The sequence below is a fragment of the Carettochelys insculpta genome, chromosome 2, assembly GCF_033958435.1.
Source record: "Carettochelys insculpta isolate YL-2023 chromosome 2, ASM3395843v1, whole genome shotgun sequence".
In the NCBI taxonomy this organism is placed as follows: domain Eukaryota; kingdom Metazoa; phylum Chordata; order Testudines; family Carettochelyidae; genus Carettochelys; species Carettochelys insculpta.
This window is the reverse complement of record NC_134138.1, coordinates 241,516,873-241,529,941: the sequence shown is the minus strand read 5'-3', so window position 1 is coordinate 241,529,941 and position 13,069 is coordinate 241,516,873. Positions and strand designations below refer to the sequence as shown.

The following is a 13,069-nucleotide window of genomic DNA, read 5'->3' as shown; positions in this document are numbered from 1 at the left end:
TACCGCACATAACAGGTGCTCTGCTCATACGTGTACTCTCTGATCAAAGTTAACTTCCATTGCTATCCTGGTTAAAAGGTTATTTTTCAGAGATCTGTCAATTTCAAAATAAGAACTACATTCAAATAAATAGGCATTCCACAGTACTTACCGCCCTTCAAATCTGTGTTTTAAAAAATCAAATAATGCTTTTTGCATCATATCTGTCACCTAAAATCAAATGAGCAACAAATTAAAACTCTGCACATGAAATAAACACTACATGATGTTAATGACTTAAAACTGGTTAACTGTTGTTTTAAGGATTATTAAAAACTTTTGACTCTGGGTGGAATAATGCAACATGCAAATTTATAATCTGAATACTTTAACTTCCCAGTCTGACTTCTGATAAGTAAACATATAAAATAAAAATTGCATTTGCCCTGTAGTCTGCTTTTTTTATTTTTTGCCTAATCTGCCTGCGGCATTAATTGATGAGCTTAATCACAAACGGAAACTAAAGACAAACTGACAATGGTGACTGGCAATCACTTACCTCATATCCCTTCAAGGAGGGCCCCACTAAAACTACTGGTCGCATAGAAGGCACTACATCATAGGGAGGGATGTGCTCTGTCTGCATAAAGGGAAACCACTTTTAAGAATCTCGGCATGCATGGAGAATGATATTAATTTACAATATGAGTAACTGTGAATTTCCAGCAGTGTCACCAAAGGGAGACTTGGAGAGTCACAGATTTTTTTTTCCCTCTTCCTGAAAATAGACATGCAGTATAAGAAGGATGGTTTGAAGATTTCTGTTGAAAAAGCTCACATTTTCTTCTCTTCCCTTTCTGCTTCTATAATTGGGAATTGGCCCTTCCAGAAAAAGCTACACAGTCTGAATGGCTAATGTTATTTGCTTTTTCTGCAAGTTACTTTGTGCATGTTTCAGTAGAGCTGTGACATGTGAGTAAGAACAGAAGGTTCTTCTCAAAACTCTGTTCAGTCTATTATAAAATCTAATAAGGCTATCACTACCAAAGTGAGGAAGAAAGCTAAAATAAAAAAAAAAAGTGTGTGTGTGTGGGGATGATTACCTAGCTTTTCTTTCAAATATATCTGTCTCCCGCTTAATAAGTCATAGTGACATCACTGTAAATTCCCCTGGAATTGCATATATTCTAACTTCCACAGTCACAACCACAAATTCTGAAATCTGTATTACCATCATTGGCAAATGGAATCATGGTAATGACTGGTTGTGTTAGTATTTACAAAAAATTTAAACACAGCTGAGAACAGCAATGCTCCTTATCAAGGAGCCTCCTGTCTGCTCTCAAGGAAAGGGGTTATGTTAGTTACATACTTTGTAGTAAACCACTTACTGATGTATCATGCACAATTCATGAATGTTTAAGTAATTTTTCTTTAATATACACCGGTTTAAATAAGGCATCCATCTGATGACTGCCAAAATCATATGCACACATATTTGTGGTAAAGAAGAGTAAGCAGTTTTGAGCTAAACTGTTTGCTCAAGACATCCTCATGACTACCATAACTGGCTTATCAGGCAACTTTTTAAAAAGTTTTGGTTGCTTTTATTTTTGTTTTGTTTTGTTTTAGGGGGAAAATATTTTTTCAAATCCACCAACCCGGAAAAAACATATAAGGAAGTATGCCAGCTCTATTTTTGAAATGCCTACATAGTACAAATACATCAGTCAACATTACAGGATATTGTCATTGTTAATTATTTTAGGACTCAACATGTCCCAAGGTTAATCACAAAACAAAAAAAAAAACAAAAAAAAAAAAACCAAGGTAAAAACATTTTCAAACACAAAAAAACAGAGACAAACATTAATACAGCAACAGCACAAAATGCCACACAAGCAGCAGATTAAAGCAGTCTAAAACATGGAAAACAATCTTGTGCCTGAAAAGTTTTTTTTTTCTACATGTAGGTTCACCACATAATTGGTAACATAAGGAGAATGAATACCAATGCCCAAGGCATCATAAGCACATGAAGAGAACTTATTTACACAATGCAGGATCTTACTCAAGATGTTTTGAAGAAAAAGCATGTAACTATGTTGTGTAATTACAGAAACAGACCCTTTCATAGACCCTTCATAGACTTTTGTTACCAGGAATTTAAATAATCTGATGTATGCCATATAGTGACAATCCCTAAGAAAAACTGACCTATAAATGTCTGTAAATGTTTATGGGATCAAGTCTTCTTTCTTATATGGTGGCTGACTATCCACAAAAGCTACACTGATGCTATTAGTCAAAACAAGCTACCTGAATATCAGGGAAGGTACAGAAATTACCTTGTTTGATGGAATACTGATATTTAAAACCTTCATCACTGCAACTCACAGTTTATTTTTGCATTTTCCAGCTAAAATTAACTATTTTGTCAGCAGAAAATTAGTGAAAATCTATACAAAATTATTCCATGAAAGCATCAGTTATTAAAGTTAGTAAAGAGTTTAAGGCATCAACCTCTTAAAGTTTCAGGTAACTAGCTACAGAAATTTCCCCACTATGTCTTTGGTTGGAATCAGTCCCTGTCCTTGACTGCTGTTGGCATAGATCTTACCATCAGATGGTTATTAAGTGGTACTAATGGTGTTTCTGAAATTTCTTCCAACAGACAACTGACCACATATTACAGAAAACACCTATAACAGCTGGCAATAATTCTGAAATTCTAATCAGAGAAGCCAAGGAATGAATAGGCATTTAGAATTAGCTACCATCTCAACCCTGTAATGGGTCCTCCTCCATGTAAAAGGTTAAGCTTTGCGGAGAGGCTTGCATTAATAGAAGCCAAGAAAGAGATTCAAATGTTTAAGCTGTGAATACTGTTTGCCTTTTTGGTAGCTACAATTATGATTCATTACAAGATCATTCAGAACACAAGAAACTCCCATTCCACTCCAGGCACTGCATAATGGACTGAGAATAATAGTCATGCTATTTAAGAAAACTGTTCACGGAAGTAAGCCAAAGGACTTTTTAAAGGGAAGAAGAATACACTGTTTTCTGAAGAAACATAAGAGGGAAGACAGAAAAAGAATGTTTGCACTGCTAAGCTTGAATGCATCCACAGAACTGGCAACACTACACTGGCAGGACTTACAAGCAGTGTGACAGTGTTACCTGTGGATAGAGGATTGTAGTTAAAAACCAAGGAAGAGAAGAAAAAATGAGGATTAAAAATAAAGTAGAAATATAGTAGCCACCCTAAAACTGCAGCTGCTAAATATTTTGCCGCTAAACAACATATCCAAACAGGGTTCATAAACATATCGGAAAGTCCCCCATCAAGGGGTGCCAACAGCTAGTCAGTAGCATCTTTGTTGGCCGGTCTTTGGACAGGCACAGGATATGAAAGGGACCACCAGTCCCATTTCCAACTCTGAAGGTGCTACAGTCTGATTGGTGGAGGAAAAACCAAGAACATCGGGAGAGAATTTATATATGACAATATGAAAAACTCACAGTAGATCGCCAAAACAAGTCTGCAGTTTTCCACTGGTCTTGCTCATCTGCAGATTTGGCACCTAGTGGATTAGAAGTTTAAATACTGACTAAATTTAAAACTGAAGGGTTTACTTTTTATAAGTACAAGTTGAGTATCTGATTATATTTTAATAATAGTTTTAACTGACTGAATTAAAAGTTAAAAAGCTTGAAAAAAGGAGACAGACAGAATAAGCATGCACTAGAAAGGTGCATCATAGGGAGTTGACACTGTTTTACCTTCTTGAATGCTCAAAAAAATTCCCATTGTGCTTATTATTCCATCAAAAAGGATAAGTACTGTAACAGGGTTTCACTGAGTCACTGACTGTACCTAGCATGTTTGTTTTAATGTGTGGACTCAATCACCAATTGATCTCTTTCTTTCTTAATTCTAAAATGATTGTCTTGTATAGATTATACATAATAATGCTAATGATGCCAGTGGCAGGATAAACACAGCTCATGTCAATGTAAACTTACCGATTTCTGCTTCTGTTTAGCTACAGCAGCATGGAAAAGAAACAAAGAATAACAAAGCATGCATGTTATTGGCTTGTCAAAGGACGCAGACAGTTAACAGGACTAGAAATGTGACGCAGTGCGGTGAGCAGGTGGACAGATAGCAGCTTGGAAGTTGGTGTTACCTTCTTAAAGAAGGGCATTCTTTTCTCTTTGGAGTGGGGTGATGTTACACTGTTTGCACTGGGTTTGGGGGAGCGATGGTTTGCTGGAATATCATTTTCTTCTGCATCTAAGCCAGTGGCATCTATGTCTATAGCTATATACAGACAAACAATTCAAAATTATCAGATGGCAGGGAGAGGAGATACAGGTTAAAAAGAAAAACAAAAGAAAACTGAAGTACTCAAAATAAAAAAAATCAACCATGAGTAGAGAGCACAGTAAAAACTTGAAGGGAAAAGTTTAAAGGTGCAAAACATTAGGATTAGAAAACACACAAGGCAATATGTGTAACAACTACTGTCCCATTTTCTTCTATTTCTGTTCTGCAAAATGAAATCAGACATCCACATTCATATCTACACTTACAAAAGTGATAAATGGTCAAGTTCTGCTCTTGTTATATTGATACAAACCTGGAATTCTTCAGTGGAGTTATTTTGGATTTCCACCAGTGTAAAAGAACAGAATTTGACATACACTATCTGGATTATTTATTTATATACTTATTTTACAGAACTGGAGCTGAAAAAATGCTATCTTGAATTAAGATTTTAGTTTTGTGTAACTTAGTAACAATAACTTGGTAACCAAACACAGCAAATTTTTCTGTTTGAAGTTTTGAATTCCATGAGTCAAAGTCAGAGTTACACACAATTATTTAAGACCAGAATATAATTGCCACTACATTTTAAAATCACATTATTCAATTCAAAAATGTACAGTAGGCACAAGATACATTCATCAGAAGCAATAAAACACAACCAGTGTTAATGAACACATAAATTAATGGTATGGGGAAGAAAGAAAATCTAGTCTAGGATGTATGCTGAATTCTGCTGAAAAGAAAAAGTGGGGAGGCAAGGTGGAAGTAGCCACAAAAACCCATTGCTACTCTACCCTCTTTCAAAAAAATCGTATTCATCAGTCAGAGATAGGAGCATAAATACATGATATGATACATCCTATAGCAAGTCAGTGATACTGACAAAGTAAACAATAAAAAAAGTCATGGACTCAGAGGTAAATGGTTTCTAGAATGCAAAAGAGAATGAAAAATTGAGCTCTTCTCAGGGTATGTCCAACACATTCTGCTAGCTATATCTGAAACAAAGTATCCTAGTTTTTTTTCTGGCACCCTCACTTAGGCCATGTGTAGATTGCAGGATTCTGTCAGGAGCCCTGATGCTCTGAGAGCCTTTTGCTGACATCCTGGTCATCCTCATTCCACAGGGAAGAAGGTAAGTGTCAGCAGAAGTGATTTTCCCAACAGAACTGTCGGCAGGAGACGCGCAAATGCATGGTGCAATTTGCATATTTTTTGCCTATTGATCTCGTCAACCTAGACATAGCCCTAGAGCAGTCTAACACAAGCTTGAACATTGTGTTAAAGTAGGCTCCAGTGAGCATGCTCCACTGCTGACAAAAGGATAAAGGGAATTAATCAATAAAAATAGTGTATCCCTATTCTGGGAAGATCTCTGACAGATTCCATGAAGATTCTGTCTCTCTTGCTACAACCAAACAAGCACACTTCAGAAACACTTAAAAGGCACTAGACTGAACTGAATTAATTCCATGCTTGTAAGGCCAAAAAAGTCCATGAATGTTAGAAGCCTAGATTTTACCTCATATTACAAATGATGACCTCGAGTATTATGCGTCTATCTCAGTGATCTCCAACACTGATCCAATGCAACAATATTAACTAGCAAGTTGTGTGACTAGAACACAGCTGGATCAGCCAGTCTACATGCAGTTTCTATTAAGTTTTCTTGGGTTAGTTGTCTCTTCTGTTTGAGCAACGCACATTTTCTCCTGCTTTAATTATTTATCAGAAAATAAGAACAGCCCTACTGGGTCCAATCAATGCTCCATCCAGCTGAGACACTGTGCCTCCCCCCAGATGCTTCAGAACAGGGCAAATACTGTGATTCATTCCCTACTGTTCAGTCCCACCTTTTGTCAGTCAGAGGCTCAGGACAGATCACATACCTGACAATGTAGTGTTCTCTTGCAATAATCTGACAATTGGTTTTTCAAGGTACATGTTCCTTTAAACATGGCCTCCCCAGAAAAGCATTTGGCCAACTCTCCTTCTGATATCACTCTGATCCCCTTATGACAGTCACAGAAAAACCCATGCTCTTCTTCCAAAATTCCCCACCCCAATTATAAACAGAAATTATTATTTACATAATACAATCAAGTATGCTAGGCAGGATAAAAATAATCAAACTAAAATGCAGTATCTCAATAGAGACAAGGACAATTAACTCTCAGTCCCTGAGTTACTACAGATATTTGCAATAGAAGACATTTTGATTAAAGGATTCAAGTGCTGTGGCATGGATAGGAGGCACAGATGACAAGTCCTGACATGTTGCTCTTTCCATTTTTGCACCACATATTTGAACCCTCTGGCATCTGGGTCAGAGTGCACCAGACAGCTCTTAACAAGATGAGCAAACTACGGACAATAAAAAAACAATCAAACAATATGGTAAGAAACACAACTTGAACACTACAAGTTTCATAAATTCTGAACAAAAGAGTTTAAATTCACCACAATACCATAGAGCAGGAAGCCAAACTGGGGACGAATCCCAGATCTGTGGCTGTAGAGCTGGGCAGACCCCAACCGTGAGTTGAGGAAGGAAAGAAGATACCACCAGCTGCTACACACACTTCTATGTAAATTGCTCGGTGTTTAACTATCAGAGGGGTAGCTGAGTTAGTCTGTATCTTCAAAATCAAAAAGAAGTCCTGTGGCACCTTATGGACTAGCAGCTATTTTGGAGCATAAGCTTTTGTGGGCAAAGACCCACTTCACCAGATGCTGACAAAGCAGGTCTTTGCCTCCAAAAGGTTATGCTCCAAAATAGCTGTTAGTTCACAAGATGCCACAGGACTTCTTGTTGTCTGTGTTTGACTGAATCACCTTTTAATAAAGACATATTTTCAAAGGAAACTAAGAATTTTCTTTTTTATAACACAAGGCATCTGCTGTAATTGAAAAGGCAGTGAGCAAGTAGTAAAATATACTTCTTACTGCATAAGTAAATGCAGGGGACATCTAAAACTACATGCAGGGTTTGATGTGCCCAAGACTCTTCAGGAAAAGCACGGGTATTGCCAGGGGTGAATGAAATATCTCAAGATAAAAACTTTCCTCTCCTCACAAGTCCTTTTCATTTTTGCAAAACAATTTGATTTTTTTAATCTGACAAACTGAATATGAGAATATTAGCTTGTTGGTTTTGCAGTTGCCATTTTCAGGTTTTGTTCTTTGCTTTCATTTTTATTTTTCTGATCTCATTCAAGTTAGCCAACTTTCTCCAACCGTAGTTATTATCACTGTTCTAATGTATTAGACCTCACTGTGATTTTGGATCTTTTTGTTTGATCATCATATTCAGTTGCCATCATCATTTATTATGCAGGCTCTGAGGACTGCATGGACTGATTAGACGGGTCTGAAAAAATAATGAATTCTATTTTTCAGTATTTGTTCACTTGTTTGACATGTGTTTTTTTCACTGTAGGTTTAAATTAGTCAGCCTGGTAATGGGACCCACACATCTTCTGAGTGTGCTGTACCATCCCATTTAGTGGTGCAGAGAGAATAATGAGCCTGGTCTGCAGCCTTAAATAACAGCCCCCTAGTTTTTAGCTCAGGCAGCAAAAACTCATACACTAACCTCAGGCAGTCCCAGGTTTGATTTCACCTGCAGATGATAAGGGTCTGTCATCATTATAGTAACATAGTGGGGGTTCTTTTGTTTAATTGAAAACTAAAATTAACTCATCCTCGTTACCATTTGCGAACATCACAAACTAGTTGAACTAGTCCTTACTTTGGTACAGTTGTCAATCTCTCCCAAGCACAGAGCTTGGCAAAAGAATAGCAGGCGTGTTGCAGGCCAAAAATTGAGTTGCTTTATAAAAGTGTAAAGGGGCCCTCTGCCTGGTGCTCATCCACTGCTATGCCTAATTCATGCACTGGTAACAGTTCCTCTCTTGGTACATTTTAGACAAAAATATGCAAAAACAAAATATGGAGATAAACCAACAAGCAAATACTCACTATTCCTGACTATTTTTCCCGACTCTCAATATGGAGAAATCAAGCACAGTCAAATTAATGTCTTGGACATACCACTTCCTAAAAGCACTGGTTACAGGAATGACTCAACCATGTGGAAGGGGACCAAGCACTCAGAGGGCTCAGTGGGAGGAAAATGCCACCTAAGTCTGGGCTCTCCATATACTCATGCATGTTTTTGATAACCAGGTCAGCTCATCGGTGTCTCAAATTATATCTCAAATAATCATTTGATTCAGTTTTCTGGCTAGATTGCTAAATTCTGTAAAACATTCTGTGAACATTAAATATGATACTTCAAACAAATAGAAATAAATTTGCTCATCTGCTGTACAAATACGTTTAATACACTAAGGCTACGTCTACACGTGCAGCCAACATCGAAATAGCTTATTTCGATGTTGCGACATCGAAATAGGCTATTTCGATGAATAACGTCTACACGTCCTCCAGGGCCGGCAACGTCGATGTTCAACTTCGACGTTGCTCAGCCCAACATCGAAATAGGCACAGCGAGGGAACGTCTACACTTCAAAGTAGCACACATCGAAATAGGGATGCCAGGCACAGCTGCAGACAGGGTCACAGGGCGGACTCAACAGCAAGCCGCTCCCTTAAAGGGCCCCTCCCAGACACAGTTGCACTAAACAACACAAGATACACAGAGCTGACAACTGGTTGCAGACCCTGTGCCTGCAGCATAGATCCCCAGCTGCCGCAGAAGCAGCCAGAAGCCCTGGGCTAAGGGCTGCTGCCCACAGTGACCATAGAGCCCCGCAGGGGCTGGAGAGAGAGCATCTCTCAACCCCCCAGCTGATGGCCGCCATGGAGGACCCAGCAATTTCGACGTTGCGGGACGCGGATCGTCTACACTGTCCCTACTTCGACGTTGAACGTCGAAGTAGGGCGCTATTCCTATCTCCTCATGAGGTTAGCGGCTTCGACGTCTCGCCGCCTAACGTCGAAGTTAACTTCAAAATAGCGCCCGACGCGTGTAGACGTGACGGGCGCTATTTCGAAGTTGGTGCCGCTACTTTGAAGTAGCGTGCACGTGTAGACGCAGCCTAAGTGTGCAGCTACACTAGGAACTAACTTCAAAGTTAACTTTGGAGTTAGGTGCTACTTCAAAGTAGCCTGCAGAGAGTCTACACACGTTTTCCCTTACTTCAAAGTTAACTTTGAAGTAAGGGAGCTGAACTTCACAGTCCTTATGCCATTCCCAGGAATGCGGTAGTGCCCTGCTTCAAAGTTTAACTTTGAAGTTGGGTGTGTGTAGACACTCAACTTCGAAGTCTGTTACTTCAAAGCTATTTTTGTAGTGTGGACACAGCCTAAGTGTTGTAGACTGAACTATCACTTACCCATTACAGACAAGGCCGAAACGCTATAAAACTACATACAGATGTGACTGCTTTTGACCAAAATGCTTTGAGTGGAAACTGGAAGCCTTAACACACATCAATACAATTTAGAGTTCTCATACAGCAAAGCACTTAAGTATGTACTTAAATCTCTGTTGAATCTGGCCATAGAATGAGACACGAAGAACAATTTTTTTTTTTCAGTTGAAACATCAAAATAGGGACCTGAAGTGAAACTAGCTAAAACATGAAGTCATGCACGGGGTCCTGTGTCTGACAGAGTGTTTTTTACCATGAAAGCTTATGCCCAAATAAGTCGGTTAGTCTTTCAGGTGTCACAAAACTCTGTTTTTTTAGGAAATTTTGGTAAATGAATATAAAAGAAATAGTTTTTTTCAACCAACTGACATAACAATGAAAACACCCTCTTTAATTTTTTCCACACATACTCCTTCGGATTCTGTTCACAATAACCAGTCATGTTCCAATTTCCTTTAATTAAACTATCCATTCTTAGCACACTGGTGTAATTTAAAAGTGCAATTGCATAACGTCTCTTGAATATAATCTAAACCAAGTTCAAAATGTTCCTGAAGGCACTCTAAATGCAAAAGGAGCATTTATTGAAAGGAATTCTGTCATGGGAAGGTAAAACAGGTCTATAAGAATTGGGTCAAGATCTGCTTTGTAAAACTCACTAAAATGGCGCAACTATAAGCTCCTCATGTTATAAAATTATGTAGCTCCTGACATTCCTGATTTATCTCAGCACCTTCTACTTTCTTCTACCAGAAGATTATCCTCACCGATCAGGTTTAATTTCACCTTATTTTTCTAGCCTAATTTCCCCACCATGATTTAGTATAACAGATCAGAGTGGAATAAACAGCAGTTGAACAAATTTGTTAATAACCATATCATTACATGAACTAGCCAAACAGATACAGTAAAGAATTTGTCCAATCCCCTGTGTCCAGCACTGACATAAACCAGTTTAATGTGACAAAACAACCACTTGTAACTGTGCCAAAGATGACCAAAAGCTAGGAAGTCCTCTTCTTCGATTCAGTTGAAAAATATAACATAAAGTAGTGAAATTCTTAAAGAAGCAAACACACAATTTGATAATCAAGTTGTCTAAAGGCTAGTGACCTACTTACCAGATGAGGGAGGCGTTGATTTTCTGGAACTAGGTACTATGTCACCCAAACTGGATGATGAATTTCCTCCTGATTTACTGGAGTACAGCAAGAAATCAGAGTTAAAATCTTAGAGGCTTAGTAGTAAATCTAGAAAATATTAATTATCGCTCTTTCAAACTATCAAATGGGTCACTAACAAACATAGGCAGTGTTCCTGACCTCAGTGTAAATTCACACATTTAAACAATTCACACTTTGGTGACGCAGAGATTGCACACCAATCTGTTTCCCCATTGGTCCAGTTTCAAGGCCCAATGATTTATTCTGCTGGTAGTTATATCTAGTAGGAAGATACATCTACTTAGAAAATCCATTGGACATACAGATTACACAGTCGTCTTCATATACTTTCTCTCAGAACTGCTGGTAGTAGTATTCAAGGAAGGGGAAAATACTGCTTTCAAAGCACTCACAACAATTGATCACTTTGTGCAACTAGTTTCTTTGGCAAATGGAAGGTTGCAATATACACAGCTCAAAGTTCTGAGTGGAAATGCCTCGTCGCTAGGCATGCGCATCCAACAATATTTGCACATGCTTTCCAACAGTCAATAGCTGTTACTTCTAATTTCTTTCTAAAATGTTCATATAAGCTAATAATGAAAACAAAATAATCCAAACCTCTCATGGAAAGATGTGTGTGCGTGTGTGTGAGAGAGAGAAAGTTACAGACAGACAGAGATCACCTCATATCTTCAGCAAACGTGCATTGTGGAGGGGCAGGGAACCTCCGGACTGTGGGCCATACATAATTCGTTTGGCTTAGCTGCTGGCAGGCAACCAGATGGTTTGTTTACCTGAGCATCTGTAGGCATGTGCCTCACAGGCTCCCAGTGGCTGCAGTTCACTGTTTCTGGCCAACGAGAGCTGCAGAGAAGGCCAGGTCACCAATTCTCACAGCTCCTTGATGAACTGTGTATGGTTTGCAGGCTAGAGGTTCCCCACCCCTATAAGAAATGTTCCTTTTCTCCAACACAATGAAATTACAATAGTACCCCCAGTATATAAAAAAATAAGAACCTCCAGAGATATTTCTGGAACCTTGTTAATTATTAACAAAGCAGTCACTTGCCTCAAATAGAAACTAGATTCACTCAGTAACAATATCAATCAAATAAATTTTATTTAGCTAGAGAAACAGAACAACTAACTGGATAATTGGTTTATGATTCATGGCACAACCCAGTAATTGACAGAGGTTAGAAAAAAAAGCTCCCCTATTAGCAGTTTGTGCCATAACTTTTTTTTATAGCATTTCTTTCATCTCTGAAGAATCTGGTAATAAACAGGGTCAGAGACATGGCACTCAATTAAATGAACTAATTGTCTAAGGCAATTCCTAATGGCCACATTTTCGGAGGGCTTTCGTCTTCTCCAGATAAGTAACAAGAAAACTTCAGAATAAAGCTTGTAGAGAAGAACTTTTCCAAGATGGACATTTAAATAATATCTGCAGACTAACTGGTAAAAAATAGAACTTCGGGTTCACCTTTGGACACAGGGTTAATCTGCAACCCCATCTTTTTGAAATTTAGCCAGCTGGAGCTGGACACCACCATACTCTGTAGCTCCCGCCTGTAATTTGTCGGCTAAAGTGCCCGTGTGAGCCTGTAGCTGATCCTACCCAAACGAGTACAACTGCAATGCCTGGCAGATCCCTCTGACATCAATTCTTTGCATACTTGAACCACAGGTAGGTGAGGAATTGAAGCTGAAAATCCTGCTGAGGCCAACACACAGGCAAAAGCATTGTGTGATCTGGACAGGCACTTTATGGTGAAAATAATGAGCTAGGGTTGGTCACTCACTCAGTGGGAGAGGACCGGTTAAATTCAAAGAGACAGTGAGCAACTATGGGCTGCTAGTTTGACTCTGGGGAACTGTTTTCATATAGTTACATCTGTGGTTTATCCCATTTGCCTCTGGTGCAACTTTTTTTCCCCCTCTTATACTATGGCCCATGATCCTCACCATCATGGGGTCATGACTCTCATGCTGCCAGTCACCATCACCCACAACCCTCCGCCCCTTTTTTTTTGTTTGTTTGTTTGTTTTAGGACCAATCAGGATTGGTTTTGGGTGGCTTTCCTGGCTGGAAGCTGCAAAAGCAAGAAGACCACATCATCTCTGATTAATTCCCACCCGCCCACAAGGGAGTCTTTTGGAACTGCAGTAGGAAAGTTGTATGGATC

At 38.8% G+C, this 13,069-nt stretch overlaps 1 protein-coding gene across 2 annotated transcripts in view; it reads right to left on the bottom strand.

Annotated features, from left to right (window-relative positions):
• The window catches only part of CACNB2 (calcium voltage-gated channel auxiliary subunit beta 2), a 402,055-nt gene that overhangs the window by 32,873 nt on the left and 356,113 nt on the right, over window positions 1–13,069 (bottom strand). For both annotated transcript variants that reach the window (XM_074984834.1, XM_074984835.1), the window contains 4 exons: window positions 10,836–10,912; window positions 4,173–4,306; window positions 539–619; window positions 152–210 (listed from right to left, as the gene is read on the bottom strand). In XM_074984834.1, coding sequence (XP_074840935.1) covers window positions 152–210; window positions 539–619; window positions 4,173–4,306; window positions 10,836–10,912 — 351 coding nt within the window. The remainder of the gene's footprint in view (window positions 1–151; window positions 211–538; window positions 620–4,172; window positions 4,307–10,835; window positions 10,913–13,069) is intronic.